This window comes from Copadichromis virginalis, linkage group LG14 (genome assembly GCF_057382275.1).
Source record: "Copadichromis virginalis isolate Kocher_CV1m ecotype Utaka linkage group LG14, C_Virginalis_male_GT1.1, whole genome shotgun sequence".
Lineage (NCBI taxonomy): Eukaryota > Metazoa > Chordata > Actinopteri > Cichliformes > Cichlidae > Copadichromis > Copadichromis virginalis.
Window position 1 is genome coordinate 28,097,510 of NC_140631.1, and position 16,703 is coordinate 28,114,212.

General features: G+C 40.8%; 1 protein-coding gene across 1 annotated transcript; it reads left to right on the plus strand.

The window, feature by feature from the left end:
- Positions 1–2,787: 2,787 nt before the first annotated feature.
- p2ry1 (purinergic receptor P2Y1) lies at positions 2,788–6,318 on the plus strand. The gene is made up of 2 exons (XM_085430294.1): positions 2,788–3,165; positions 3,407–6,318. The coding sequence occupies exon 2, from the start codon at positions 3,436–3,438 to the stop codon at positions 4,495–4,497; it is 1,062 nt and encodes a 353-aa protein (XP_085286420.1). The 5' UTR covers positions 2,788–3,165; positions 3,407–3,435; the 3' UTR covers positions 4,498–6,318.
- Positions 6,319–16,703: the final 10,385 nt, after the last annotated feature.

Below are 16,703 nucleotides of genomic sequence, written 5' to 3' on the forward strand. Positions count from 1 at the left end.
CTGTTTTCCCTCCTTGTAAATCTCACATTTGATGATGGACCACAGGTTCTCAATGGGGTTCAGATCAGGTGAACAAGGAGGCCATGTCATTAGTTTTTCTTCTTTTATACCCTTTCTTGCCAGCCATGCTGTGGAGTACTTGGACGCGTGTGGTGGAGCATTGTCCTGCATGAAAATCATGTTTTTCTTGAAGGATGCAGACTTCTTCCTGTACCACTGCTTGAAGAAGGTGTCTTCCAGAAACTGGCAGTAGGACTGGGAGTTGAGCTTGACTCCATCCTCAACCCGAAAAGGCCCCACAAGCTCATCTTTGATGATACCAGCCCAAACCAGTACTCCACCTCCACCTTGCTGGCGTCTGAGTCGGACTGGAGCTCTCTGCCCTTTACCAATCCAGCCACAGGCCCATCCATCTGGCCCATCAAGACTCACTCTCATTTCATCAGTCCATAAAACCTTAGAAAAACCAGTCTTGAGATATTTCTTGGCCCAGTCTTGACGTTTCAGCTTGTGTGTCTTGTTCAGTGGTGGTCGTCTTTCAGCCTTTCTTACCTTGGCCATGTCTCTGAGTATTGCACACCTTGTGCTTTTGGGCACTCCAGTGATGTTGCAGCTCTGAAATATGGCCAAACTGGTGGCAAGTGGCATCTTGGCAGCTGCACGCTTGACTTTTCTCAGTTCATGGGCAGTTATTTTGCGCCTTGGTTTTTCCACACACTTCTTGCGACCCTGTTGACTATTTTAAATGAAACGCTTGATTGTTCGATGATCACGCTTCAGAAGCTTTGCAATTTTGAGACTGCTGCATCCCTCTGCAAGATATCTCACTATTTTTGACTTTTCTGAGCCTGTCAAGTCCTTCTTTTGACCCATTTTGCCAAAGGAAAGGACGTTGCCTAATAATTATGCACACCTGATATAGGGTGTTGATGTCATTAGACCACACCCCTTCTCATTACAGAGATGCACATCACCTAATATGCTTAACTCATTCACTGCCAGCCATTGGCAGTGAATGAGTTAAACCCATTGACTCATTCACTGCAATTGACGGCTATAGACGTCAATTGCAGTGAATGAGTTAATTGGTAGTAGGCTTTCAAGACTATACAGCTTGGAGTAAGACAACATGCATGAAGAGGATGATGTGGACAAAATACTCATTTGCCTAATAATTCTGCACTCCCTGTACATCCATCCATCTTCATCCACTTTATCCGGGGCCGGGTCGCGGGGGCAGCAGCCTAAGCAGAGAAGCCCAGACCTCCCTCTCCCCAGCCACCTCCTCCAGCTTATCCGGGGGAACACCAAGGCGTTCCCAGGCCAGCCGAGAGATATAATCTCTCCAGCATGTCCTGGGTCTGCCCCGGGGCCTCCTCCCAGTGGGAGATGCCCGGAACACCTCACCCAGGAGGCGTCCAGGAGGCATCCTTGTCAGATGCCCGAACCACCTCAGCTGGCTCCTTTCGATGTGGAGCAGCAGCGGCTCTACTCTGAGCCCCTCCCTCTCTCTATATATTTATCCATATTATAGATTTTATTAAAATGTAATGTTCCTTTTGACCTCTGATCTCACTTTTACAATTCACATTTGCCTTTTTTAAACCTGACCCCAAAATATCTTTAAAGAAAGTCTTGTCAAGCCTCCATTACCTATTCCTGTTAAGGTAATCTGTAATTTCACAGAACTACAAACTTATTAAAGTATTTTTAAAAACAACAAAGTAAACAAAATGAATATATACAAAATGCAATACTGAAAGTAAATACTGCCCATGGAGTGAGCTGCCTTGATGGAGTTTTGCCATTTGTTTTTGTCCATTTTTGCATTTTTGTTAAGTTCAATATATGTAATTGTGTATTAATGTATTATTATTATTATTTATTTTATTAATGTATTTCTTTATTTATTTGGGGTTTTTTTTGGGGGGGGGGGGGGTGAACTTTACCTTATCTTTTATCCACTGATAGATCTTCGTCCAAGTTAATGGTGGCCATTTATTGTCTGTCTTATTAATACCATCCATTAGATTATTGTTTGAATCTTGGCTCGCTGCATTTTCCACCATTTTTAAGATGTTTGGCATCGCAGCTAAATTAACTTAACCTTTGGCTCCGTCATTGCACAGCCTTCACTATTCTCCACCAGCCTCTCCATGTCTCTGCCAGTGTCTGGTTTGTCCTTGGCAATGTTGCACACATCCAGCTGTCTGTCTCAGCTTTTCAGGAGACACGAACTGATCATCGATCTCCATGTATACGAAACACATTAGATTTTTTAGTGCCTTTATTTTGTCTAAGCTTTGACAGTAATGGTGCAGGAACGTGCAAAATAAGAGCTGCAAAGACAAACCCATAAATATGACAAATCACTATAGTAAATGAGGAATCTGCCCACTTCCCACTTAAATAGTATTTGTTTTTCTTCGATTACCGCCGAGCAATAATAACTTTCGGAATATTTTGAATAGATAATCACCTTGATTTATCTTCTTATAGTTAACATTTCCCACTAGATGTCAAATTGAAAAACAGTGTTGTTATTTAGGGAACTTTTTGCTTTGTGAGTCTAGACTTAGACGAATCTACAGCTAAATAAAATCTAAGATCTGCGTAGGTTATATTTTAACAGCAGGGACGTCAACTGAAACGGACTCCAACTGTAAGCAAGTGAGTTTAACTAGCATAACAATCAATTGTTAACAAAGGTGAACAAAGGCGATTATTTATAGGCATGTTTCTTTAGAATGAATTGTCGCACGCCTTTCGGATTAAGGAGGAGGCGGGAGCAGCAGAAAATGCGTTTGGGAACCGTGCGGTGGTTTTGTGTGTGCGCACCTCCCCTCTCGCGCGTAAAGAGCCTCCTTTCTCTTTACGGATCCTGTTTTCTGCTCTTCATGCCAGAGCCTGCAGCTGTCTCAGTTGCGTCCCACTGCCGCTGTTGTGGGAAATCGTCGTCCCGCGTGACGAACAGACAGCAGATTTTCCACTCCCTTAAAGTGTATCAGCGCCAGCCCGAAGGAAATCGCAACTTTTAATCAATTTCCATTACTGGAAGGAGACGGAAGGAATACCTGACAGCTCGTGACGCCCCGTCAGCGTGTTGACTGAAATCTGTCCAACTGTGAAGGCTTCAGGAATGTGGAATACAACTCAGCCTCAACGGTGAGTGCCGTAATGTGCCTGTCACTCCCCCGCTCGCTCCGTGTGTGTTCAGTCACAAGTGGTTGTCGGACTGTAGGAATTCTGCTAAATTAAGCGATTGAATGCCAAGTGTGCGCACAACTGCTTTTTGAATTCAGGCGTAGGTCATCTTTAAACAAAGCAGCCAGCCTATAGCGTGTGAAAAACAGATTAGTTCAACTGATACTAAATATTTACTCATGTGTCTTTTGCTTTCATGCAGTGAAAGGACGTTCCACTGCCCCTGACACCATGACCACAGACTTGAACTTGACCTCTCTAATGAATGTGACAGAGCTTCATAACCACACAAGAGGATGTTCCCTCACCAAGACAGGTTTCCAGTTCTATTACCTGCCCACTGTTTACATCCTAGTTTTCATTACTGGACTGGTGGGCAACAGCTTGGCCATTTGGATGTTTGTTTGCCATATGAGACCCTGGAGCAGCATCTCTGTCTACATGTTCAACCTGGCATTAGCTGACTTTTGCTACGTCCTCTCACTGCCTTTCCTCATCTTCTACTACTTCAACAAAACAGACTGGATATTCGGGGACGTTCTGTGCCGACTGCAGCGCTTTATATTCCATGTGAATCTTTATGGGAGTATTCTGTTTCTGACCTGCATCAGTGTTCACAGGTACACTGGGGTGGTGCACCCGCTCAAGTCTCTGGGTCGACTGAAGAAGAAAAATGCAGTTATTACCAGTGCACTGGTGTGGGTTTTGGTTGTTATCAGCATGTCCCCCATCCTTTACTATTCCCGGACTGGCTTAAAGCGTAACGCAACCACTTGTTACGACACCACCACAGTGGACGAGTTGCCGGGGTATTTCATCTACAGTATGACTTTGACGGTGTTTGGGTTCTGCATCCCATTTATTGTCATTTTTTGCTGCTATGGCATGATTGTCAAAGCATTAATCTGCAATGAGATGAACAATGCGCCTCTGCGGCAGAAATCCATTCACCTAGTTATCATAGTGCTTGCAGTCTTTGCCGTCTCCTACCTGCCTTTCCATGTGATGAAGAACCTCAACATGAGGGCCAGGCTGTACTTCCAAACCCCTGACATGTGTGAGTTTAATAACCGCGTCTATGCCACCTATCAGGTGACGCGGGGTCTGGCCAGCCTCAATAGCTGTGTGGATCCTATTCTGTACTTCCTGGCTGGAGACACCTTCAGGAGGAAGCTGTCACGGGCCACTAAAAAGACTTCGAGGAAAGGAGAGAATGTCCTTCAATCAAAGAGTGATGAAGCAGCGCTTAACAGCCTAACTGAGTATGTGGAGAATGGGGGCCGGAGGCTGTAATGAGATACCTGTGTGTACCAGGTTGTGGATCTCTTTTAGCTTTAGAAAACATTTTGGACTTGGCAGAAATAAATGCAGTGTGTGTGGCCTGAACACTGTATGTAGAATTCATTGGACAACAGTTTATAAAACTAGGATAAATAGTCATTTTAACCCTGTGATAAATATCGCTTGCTTGCAGCCTGTTGATATTGATAAGCTACTGTACTGTATCGTCCTGTACTTGTATTGTACTTTAAATGGTAGAGCAATCACTCTTCTTTCTTATCATTAGTAATCATTGTGATGAACCAGGCTCGGGGAAATAGGTTTTCCTACAGGCACTAAAAACCTGTTCATTTATTTGTTCAGTAAAAATAGGACTTAGAAGCACATTTTCTATTCACAAGCTGATGTTTAATAATCAATAGCTATTGAACACCTAAGAGCTTGTGCCTAAGGAAGTGGACATGGGATGATGTTTTTTTTCCTTTAGAGGAAAAAACTAAATGCACTGAACCTGAGATTGCTGCATGGATGTGCCATACAGACATTGTAATGCACTAAAATTGGGACCTCTCCCTTTAGAGGGCTATCTATCCCTCCTCCTTTCTTTCTACATCCATTACTGAAGGGGTGTGAAATGTGGTCAACTACTTTTTCATTCTGACAGCTCTGAGGTGAAGGTCTCCAACGGCTCTGTTACCGCAAGCTTTCACTCCTTTTACCTACTAAAATAATGACAGTATTTTGTGTATATGATACTAAAAATAATATCTTTGTTTCTCTTAGGTGGACTATGCAGAATATTGTGATGTTCCAGATTAGTTTTGTGTGTTTAACTGTCGCTATCTTTAGTGCAGATCTTCATACATGAGCCTACTATCAAAATCCATTATCAGTATCATCAGACTGAATCACCAGAACAGGTTCTGAGTACTCGAGTGTATATTACAAAATAAAGACTATCAGCTTTTAAATGATCTAAACGCATAAACGCACATACTTTATAACCTGCTTCGTGACTCAATCCGCATATTGAAGATTTTTTTGTATGAGATACCTCAAAGTAACTGGTGCACTGTGTCCGAGTTTTGGCAGATAATCACTTCTGTTGTGTATCTGTTGTAAACATTCTGGAGAAATTATCGGTATATATTTTACCCTGGTCTGTGTAAATGTTTGCTGTCTGCACTTCCTTTGTAAATCTGTAATGTGGTCATTTATAAGTGTCAAGGAAGGAAGTAAATTAGTTATACAGGAGATACGGGGCCACACATATCTGTGTCAGTACATCTTTGTATTTACAGTCGACAATTTATAAGCACTTGTATAATTTCACCATGTTTGTACCAGCTGCATGCACCCTCGCTTAAATGTTCGCAGAGGTGTGAGAGAACAAACGCCACTTGTTTTGGAGACATTCGTGCAGAGCTCTGTTCTCGCTGCTCCCCCTTGTTTTCATCACTGCTCTTGACTTTCTCTTTTAGCACAGCTAGGAGGAAATGAGGGGACGAGTCAGGAATAAAGAGTGGCACCTTTTCCTCCTGGCTTATCCTAAGACTTCCTTTGTGTCCGTCACAATGCCACAGACCCATTGAAGCAGACAGGGGTGTGAAGCTGTCGCCAGGACCCGGCGGCGGTGCAGTGTTGCGGGCACAGGAAAGCAACCAACCCTCTTCCTCCACACAGCGCCCGTGAATACAAACGGCTTTTGATTTCCTGGCTTTGAGGTGCAAACTGCATATCTGGCCTTTGCAAATGTGTGTGTGTATGTATTCGCTGTTTGTGCGTGTGTCTGTATGAGACAGCCTGAAGGCAATGAAGACCTTATTCCAGTGAGTGGCTGTTGTTGCCTTTATTTTGGTTTGTTAGGTAGTGGTGTTTTAATTTTCAAAAGCAGCTACTGTTTGCATGCACATGGAAGGAAGGTTAAATTCAGCCAAAGCAGGATATCTTGCCAACATCAGTGCTTTTGCGCATGGGCGTCAAATCTTGACTTGCAAACAGTTGGGATGCTTGCCAGTGCTTCTTCCCTCCCATCTTAGCCACCTTTCACCTTTTTTCTCCAACATCTTCCTCTCTTGTTTCTGAATTTAGAATCAGAAAAAAAATAACCTTTTCTTTACTTTACTACCCTGAGGGAGAATGTTAGTTGAATAATTGTTGGGAAGACGGAGGACAACAGAAGGAAGAATCAAGTGTAAAGAGTAATGGGAGTTGCGGAGAAAGAAAATTTGTGTTTGTTTTTCTAGAGAACCCTGTTGGTGGTACAGGGCCCACAGAGTAATCACAGTCAAGACAGCCAAACAAAAACACACAACTTTGTTCCACAGATTTACAGTGGGACCTGGCACAGGATCCATATCCATCACAGGGGGCACTGTCCGCTTTAGCCAAAAACTATCCCTAACCGCAAAACAACAAATGCAATCAAAATGTCAGTGTGTGGTCCTGTGATACAAACAATCAGGAGAAGGCTGTGGTTAGGTTACAAATTGTAGTGGCTGCATTCACGTCATGTGACAGTGCTGTAATAACCACAAGGCAATATGAACTTCTGTTTACATAAGTTTCCAATTTTTTCTGTGTTATCAGTGAACTCTAAAAAAGCCTCATGATATTGAATAGTAACATATTACAAGACACGTGCACAAAACCTTATAGAAAACACTGCACTTCTGGGACGATTTAAGTGCTCTGGAAAGCTTCAAGTGCTTTTTACAAGCATGAAACTGTTTGTTTGTGCAGAACATGGAGCAGTTGCAAGAAAAGTCATGCAACCAGTTATGCGTTTTCCTGCTCCTGCAGCCAAGTAAATATGTTATAAAAACATTTCGTTATGTGACTCTTGGTTACAGCGCTGCAGTGCTGATACTGATGTGCTTTGATATTAACATGTGTTTACTTGCTCCTATCAGTCATCGACCTACCACACAGCAGAACAGTGGTAAAATTTATTGCACTTATTTGGTAAAGTCAGACTGCGTTGACACATTTTGGATATTATCCTAGACTTCAAACAAACAAAAAGAAAAGAAAACAATTCATGGAAAATTTCCCATTAACCACACCCATATGAGCCAGCAGCGTGCTTGAGAAAGAAGAACCCTCACTCTAACACCAGACAAAACACTGCTGGACAGGTAGGGAAAGTTCACACCTCATTGGCAATCAGCATACCTGTGAAAGGACTGAAGCTGTTGTTGCATGCCCAAATGCAAACCAGCATGCCTTTTGCCAATGCGTGTGTGTATTTATGATATCCCAACTAAGATGACACTTTGGAGGTCGGGTATCAACCTGAACTTGCTTTGCTACTGTTGAAAAAAGATTAGAAGTATTACAGGTATAAGTGTTTACTTGTACGTCAGGCAGAGTGATAGTGCCATGATTTCCACAGAATGATCCGAAAATATCCCGTTCTCTGGGTGAAAAGGCCTTGTTGATGTCAGAGGTCAGAAGACAATGGCCTGACTGTTTTGTGCTGATAAGGAAGGCAAGTAAGCACTTGGTACAATGAAGAAGAGTCCCTCGAAACAACATGAAATTGAAGCTACAATTTACACAAGATCACTAAAATTAGTCAACAGAAGGTTGGGAAAAACATTGCCTGGTACTGTACCGTTAAATGGTAAAGTGACAATGTGGCACAAACAATATGAAAGCATGGATCCATCCTGCTTTGTATCAGTGGTTCAGCTGCTGGAGTGGGTGTAATAGTGTGAGGGATATTTTGTTAGCTCTCTTTGGACCCCTCAGTACGAGTTTATCATCATTCACCTCGCCCCAAAGCTTACTTGAGTGTTGTGGCTGACTATGACTATTCCTTTCTCATCACAATGTACCCATCTTCTAATGGCTGCTTCCAGAATGATAACACACTATGTCACGAAGCTCAAATCATCTGAAAATTCTTGGTCCAATAGAGCGCGTTTGGGATGCGGCAGAACAGGAGGTTTGCATCATGGATCCATGTTTTTTTGTTGTTGTTTTTTGTTGTTTTTTTTACCTGGGAAAGTCAGCTAGAGAAATAAGCTGTGTTACAGTCCACATATTATAAGCATTTGTAAACAGTGAAATAAACCAACTACATTAAGTACCAAAAGTCCACAGCTATCTTTTGGATGCTAAAATTACAGACTGATATGGAGTATGTAAAATTATCCAGCAAATTAAACCAGCCAACAGTGCATAAAATATTGGAAAAATTTGCTCCTCCATACATGGCTGAAAGATTAAACTGCCGCTTAGATAAGAATGCACCAGTAATTATCGCACAATATGATTGTTACGTGACATAGTGTTGTGTTTCCAGCTGCTGGGTGCTGTCCTTCTCTCTTTCTCTCTCCCTGTCAGATCTCAGCCTATCTCCTCCTGGAATAGGTGGAGAAATGCAGCTGAAGTGAGCATATTGGAATAAGCATATGGAATATGCACAGCAATGAATGGGGACTTTCAGAATTTTATACTCTGTGGTAGCTCAGTGTTTTTCTAAACACTTACCACAAATGCGTATGGCTTGGACTGCAGCCAGTACCATACATAGAAGTGTGTTATTGCATATAAGATGTGGAAAAATTAGATCAGGCTGGAGCAGCAAGTGTGTGAGGGGGTGTGTGAGGCAGAGGAAGGGCTGTCATATTTTTGCTGTCATAAGGTTTATGATCAATATCTCTGCAGCCACTCTTGTCTCGCTTCTTGTTGATTTTCTGCCGCTTCTTGGCATCGTCATCATTCAGCTTGAACGATTGTCTCACTGGCTAACATCCACAAACCCGCGCCTTTGATTCTGTACAGTGGGGTAAAAATTTGCCCATCAAGCAGTTTATCCCCAAATAAGAGAAACCCTAAGAAGGAAAGTCAGCTCCCTTTTAACCGATATCAAAAGATGCAGTTTTGCTGAGGGCCTAGTAGCGCTGGGTGATGATAGCGCTGTCAGACAGTGCAGAGAAAGGCTGGACTGTCTGATAAGAGTTATGAGATAGGAAGTATCCTTGCAAAATGAACTGAGGTTAAATTAAAGGGCTTCTACTGCTTGGGAATATAGGGATGAGAAAAGATAAGGTAAGGTGTTAGAACAAGAAGGTGAGAACTGAGGAGATACAAAATGTGTTGTGGAGACATAAAAACATAAGGAGAAAAACAGGCAAGAAACACAAGATAGAAAAGGGTACCTGAAGGCACTTTATTAACTCCATATAACAGTATACATACAGGATATTACTTAAGGATGAGGCAGGGGAGGGCTACAAACAGAAGAAACAAAGGCTTGCTTAATAACATATTAGATTAATAACCGAAGAGGCTCGTGCATGTTCTGCTGCTCTGGTCTTCCATTCACAGCATTTGTCTGTTGTTTAATGTCTGGTGCCCTTTTCTTGAAAGATAGGATGTGTTTTCCCAAATACACCCTGAAATTACTATGAATTATAGAAAGCCAAGAGCTTTTTATAACGTGAAAAAGATAGCAAAGCCTTCAGCAATAGCTACTTTTAATGGAATCACTGAACATTCACATGTAAAAGAAAAAAAAAGGAATAAAATTAAGAGTTACAGCTAACTTAGCTACAGCTACGGCTTGCTGTAATAAAGGAAGCTATGCACTCTACTGAGAGTCTAATGCTTTTATTAGCTGGCAGCCTATCAGTCTGCTCATTGCCCTGCTGAAGGATGGATGATAAATCTCTCAAAATCAAAGTTTATGTTCCAGCAGATTACATTCACACTTCCATATTTACAGTGGGCTAGTGTGTGTATTAGCAGAAATGGAAAAAAGCTTCTGTGTATGGAAAAACTGGATTTTAGAGCAAGTCATTGATATGCTCTAATTTACACCCTTTACTTTGCTGTGCTCCATAATTTGTTTCTGGTTCTTTTCTGATGTTTCCCTATCTCTTTATCTTCTGTGTTTCCTGATGTGTGAATCACATGAAGACTGTGTGTTTGAATTCGTGTACATGCCAGCACTGTACTTCCTGTTTTATTTTATATCCCTTTCCTCCCTTCCTTTCTCTGACCTTAATTTTACCCGAGTCTTTCCCACACTTAGTTATCTTTGTAATTATACTCAGTCTTTTCCTTTTTTAGTTGTCCATGTGTCTTACTTCCTTTGTATTTGTCACCACAGTTTTGTTAGTTGTACCTGTTTATTGGATTTTCTTTCTTTGGACAGTGTCGAAAATGCTTGATGTGGAATTCTCTGAGTCTAAATTAGCCTAAAAATAACTCTGGCTTTTGGTTTTACAACCTGTTTATCTGCTTCATGTGTTTTGCACACTCCTGTGAACTCAATTCACAGTACTATACAGAGCAGGTGAATAATGGAAATTAGGAGCTTCCTGAATTTATTCAGAATTGTTTTTATTTAGAAGTAGAAAATATTCAGAAGCTGACGAGTCATGTCTTGGCCATCACATGGCTTCTAAGAGCATCCATCATATTATGGTGACTCTTGCAAGATGACCACAAATGGTTATTTGTTTGTTAAGTTGGCGGAAGACTTAGGAGTCTCTTAAAATTTCACCCTAAAGCTTGGGTCAGGGCATTGACGTTCAGGGCTTTTGCCACGAGTTCATATCCTAAGGTCATGACTTTAATTTATTTTTTTCTGTACAGTATTTTACCTAAAATAAATAAATAAATAAATAAAGCCTTACATCACCTAAAAAGGCTACTTTCAGCAGCTCCCTTGTCACAAAGGGTCACCACAGCAAGTGGCTTGTGCGCATGTTTCATTTCACAACAGATGCCCTTCCTGACACAAACCCAAAGAGGATTTGTGTCTCTGGCCTGAATCAAACAAATTGACAAGAAAATCTGTTAACCATTACACTGTTCTTTTTGCAAGCTGTATACAGTTGGAGCGTGTGTTGAAATGAGAATAATAGGATTAATAAATCCTTATATTCAGTCTTTTCCTTTAATTAATAATTAATATGTGTAATTAATATATGTTCTCTCCAGGTGCCCGAGGAACTACATCTTTAACACACTTTTTCTGTTTGTGCTTGCTCCTAACTCTGAATGATTTAATAGCAGGCCCTCATCTTGCCGCGGTGAGCAATGAACAGAAGTCTTGTCCCACTTGTGCTGGAGCCCTTAACTTTTCTTTTACCTGACCAAGGTTCAAGTGGGCAGCACAGTGGTTAGCACAGTTGCCTTACGGCAAAAATGTATGGATGGTTCAACTGAAAATACAGATGTCTTTTGCCTGCCAGCTCCATGTTATAGTCCATTTGATTTCTTCCATTCCTGCTGTACAGGATGGGAATTGAAAAAGGAAAAAGTCAGGTGAATTCAGAGTAAACAGCACCCTTAATCCAGGCAGCTTCCACACCTACGCCAAACGAATTATTTCTCATTTCCCATGTGATGCAAATGCAAAAGGGTAGGTGGGACAATACTATATCCTGCAAATTTCAGCTTCAGCAAAGCAAAACAAAAAAAAAAGTCCAATGACAATTCATCAAATTTTGAATAAATATAGTTTTAAACATTGCAAAGTTCTTTAGAATCTAATTAGCAACGGCAGCTTTGAAAACACTCATGAAAAAGCAGCGACTGCAGATCCCTTCTGAGCCTGACACATAGTGTTAATTGGTATTTTACTTTGCCTTTGTATTTTTGATTTAGCTTCTTCCGACTTAATGAGTTCAGAGTTCTTTTAATTTAGCGCCTCATTCATTTAACACATACTTATGGTATGTGTAGCTGTTTCTCAGAAACGTGCACACTGACAGTACTTTTGTACCCAGTCACCATGTGTAGCATATCTTGGCCTATTACTGATCAACCACAGATATGAAGTCTCCCAAGGGAGGAGTGTCTTTCCTTGCGTGCTTAGCAGGTGACTCTTGGGTGCGTTGTGCTTTTATTACTACAGCACTATTGGTTTAGGTGTGTTTATAGTGTAAAATGTACTAAGGGAAGGTCCTGTCATTCCCCATTAAACCCACATGAAGATAAGGCTTCAGCAGCTAGCTAGAAATTAAGAAAATAAGTCAGCCAGAAAATAGTGTGTAATGGTTTTTTTTGGTCTTCTCGCACCACCTATTTTACTTTTGATTTGTAACATACTTTCTTTCAGCTCTAGGTACACACACACACACGCGCACACACACACACACACACACACACACACTCAAATATGAACAAGCCCATGCACAGCACACACACACACACACACACACGCACACACACACACTCAAATATGAACAAGCCCATGCACAGATGCATCCACTCTCTGCATCTGCACTCTGTACCCATTCTCCATTAGCTGAAAGAAACAATCAGCTTCAAGTGCATTCTCCTCTCAAGAAAACAGCTGATGAAACATTCTGCCCTCTAAAACTGAAGCATCAGCACCTGCCCACATCTTAAAGGGGCAAACGTTAATCGAAGAAAGGCACAAAATTGCAATAAAACGTACAGTTTTTATATACAACACCTGCTTTCATATTCCCCGTTTCACCCATGACCTCTCTAACTTGCCTATATTCTCCCCTTTCCATTCTCAATGTCGTACAGTGATTAGTCACTCTGTCTCCAGATGCCTCCCCCTATTTCTCCTTTCCTCTTTTTTCTTTCCCTCCAGCCTTGTTGTTGAGATTCTATTATCCTGTGCTGCTTGGCTGCCTCACCCTATTAATCCTAGCAGTTCAGTGTGTGTGTTTGTTTGTGTTCACAGATGTCTGTGTAGGCTTCATGTGGTGCCAGTATGAGAGTGTAGTGGCCATCGAATGTCTTCAAATGATTAATGGTCTGGGTTTAGGCGAGGTGAAGAATGGCAACTAACACACACACACACACATGCACGTACACGGACATGCACATACTTCACACACACACACACACACACACACACACACACACACACACACACACACACACACACACACACACACACTTTACAGGTGTCCTGTTAATGTCTTGTCTGGGGTAGTTGCCTCTCTGGACAAAAACAGATTCAAAAACAAAATAGTGTCTCAGTGCACTGGTTCACAGAGGGAAGTGAAAGGGGGATGTAGTGAAAATGAAGTGGAAGTGATAAGCATTAAAAAAAGGAGTTGTGCATTTTTCAGTGAAACTACGATTGCTTAAAATGACTGTCAAGACAAAAGTGCACCATACCACAGTTTCCTGTACAAACTTTTGTTTCCTATGTCTGTGATTCTCTCTGTACTAATGTGTGTGTGTGTGTAAGGTGATCTACTTGTCCTGGATTCCCTGCTAAACTTAGCTAAGGTACTGCAGCAATGACTGAATGATCATCGATATGATTTATTCAGAGGCTAGTTTGAACAGAAACCTTTGTCTCACTAAAAATTGCCGTGCACCTGCATGTAGTTTTAGCCTCGGGACACACAAACTAGCTGATCAAATGAATATTGATCTAGCTGAGGATAGCAGTGGGTGGCTGCTGTGTGAGTCACTTCTGCTGGACTCTGAGGTTTGCAGGCAGGCAGTGGGTTTAAGGTCATATACGTACTGATACATATTAAATATAGACATTTTCCCTCATATCCACATGTAGGCAGACGAATAAACGAATAAAGCTGGGATTGTCTCTTCAAAATTGGTTTATTCCTTTTTGAGACACTGGTCTTATTAGAACATTGATTACAGCATGATATCTATGTTTCTGATTGTATATATCCTTTTTTTTCTGGCTTTATTGTGGATATTTGTATTTCTGTTGCCCTTTCTACAGAAGGAAATTTCAACATGAGAAAGCAGGAAGAACACAGAAGAAGATAATAAAATCAGTGAAGGCTGACTTTCAGTTAGTGCCTTCACTTTCAGAGTACTGGCATTGTGAATGATGGCTCATGGTCACTTATCTTTTTACTGAAAAGACTAAAATAGGTTTTAGTTTTACTCAAAGGCTGAATGAGTCCAAGCCTTTAACAAAGTAATTTAATCTTCTATGTTGCTACTGAATCCACGATATCCATGATTTTTGCAGTTAGGCTTGGTGATTACACAGTTATGATTGCTAATGAAAAGCACTGGTTTTAACTCCATAAGCCCATAGATGAAGTCTTTACGTTGATTGGTTAAGGGGTAAATACCCATTAATTATCATGAGAACTTGGATCCATTATGGAAATGTGCCAGATTTAGCCTCATGGGCTATTTTCTTTATCAGCAGTCCCTGGCAGGTTGATGGCTTATAAAATGAATGGTTTATAAAATAAATGAGTGGGGTAAGATAATCAAGTCATTGCTGGGGACCACTGATTTTAGTCTTTCATTTAGATCACAGTTCTAGATCAGGAAAGATCAGGAAACATTGAACAAAATACGCAAAACAAAACTAGAATTAAATGAGATAATTAATAAAAAACAAAATTCTTAGTACAAAGACTATGCTTACAAAATTATGAACATGGTAATAAATCCGGTCAATTTCTAGCAAACCAGCTAAAAATAAATAAAGAAAAAACAACTATATGTGCTGTTCAAGATTCATCTGGGAACACAGTATATGAACCGATACAAATAAACAACATTTTCAGGGATTTCTATAAAACATTGTGTTCACCACAAATAAACCCATCTAAAAAAGAAATTGATCAGTTTTTGGACAACATAACTCTTCCAAAATTATTGGATGCTCAAGCAATGGCACTGGATTCACCACTGACACCAGGTGAACTCCAGGAAGCCCTGATAAGTATGCACAATGATAAGGCTCCAGGTCCAGACAGCTTTCCTGCAGAATTCTACAAATAATTCTGGTCGATTCTAGCACCAGTTTTCTACAGAACGTTGTTGGAAATCAAAGAAAAGGGCAGACTTCCATCAAATATGAATTCTGCAAACATTAATCTCCTGCTAAAACCAGGCAAAGACCCTGTATATCCCTCAAGCTATCGTCCAATATCCCTTATAAATGTAGACCTTAAAATAATCTGCAAAGCTCTCTCAAAGAGGCTGGAGAAAATAACCCCCCTCTTAATTCATCCTGACCAAACTGGTTTCATAAAAGGTAGGCACTCATCAACAAATACATGCAGATTACTTAATTTGATAGACTACTCATACAGTAAAAACCTAGAAACTACAATATTCTCTTTAGATGCAGAAAAAGCATTTGAAAGAGTTAACTGGAAATTTCTATTTGCAACTTTACACAAATTTGGTTTTGGATCCTCTTTCATCAACTGGTTAAAAATATTATATAATTCCCCAACAGCTTGTGTCAGAACAAATGACCAGACATCCTCCAGCTTCTGTCTCTTGAGGGGCACCAGGCAGGGATGCCCACTCCCCCCTTCACTGTTTGCAATTTTTATTGAACCACTAGGAGCAGCAATTAGACAGAATTCAGTAATTAAGGGCATAAAATGCAAGAACGTGGAACATAAAATCAGCCTTTATGCGGATGATGTGTTACTCTTTCTCCAAAATTCACAAACCAATATCTCTGGGGTGATTGAATTGATAAACTCTTTTGCAAGAATATCAGATTACTCAATTAACTGGTCAAAATCTACAGTCCTACCGATTAATTGCTCCCTCCATAATTCCTCTTCTACACCACTGCAATCGGGAAATATAAAATATTTAGGTATTAATGTTTCTCCCAAGCTTGCAGATCTAACTAAATTAAACCATATCCCACTTTTAAAGAAGGTAGAAGATGATCTGGCTAGATGGAAATGTCTACCCATATCACTCATGGGAAGGGTTGCCGCTATAAAAATGATGGTCTTACCAAAAATAAATTATTTATTCTCAATGATCCCAACTAAGCCGCCACAAGATTGGTTCAGATCTCTAGATTCATGTATGTCCAAAAAATAACCCAAACCCCAAATAACCCAAATATTTTTGGAAAAATAAACCCCCACGTATCAGCTTAAAAACACTACAAAAGACCAAGGATAAAGGAGGACTAGAACTGCCTAACTTTCAGCACTACTTCTTAGCCAACAGGCTTCAGTTTATCTCAGGATGGCTAAAACATACCCTCTTAGATGAACCTTGGCTAGATGTAGAACAAGCACTCTGCAATAATCTAGAGATCTCAGACCTACCATTTATCAGCTCAAACATCCAACGACATGAATGCTTTAAAAGCATCAACATCAGCTCTTCTCTGACAGCATGGTGGGAGTTTCTAAAATTGACGGCGTCTTCATTAATCCCATGCAAACGTACACCTATCTGGAACAACCCTGACATATTACAAAACAATAATATGATAAACTTTTCAGATT

Coding starts and splice junctions, on each gene's coding strand:
- p2ry1 (XM_085430294.1), top strand. CDS start 3,436: ATGACCACAGACTTGAACTTGACCTCTCTAATGAATGTGACAGAGCTT.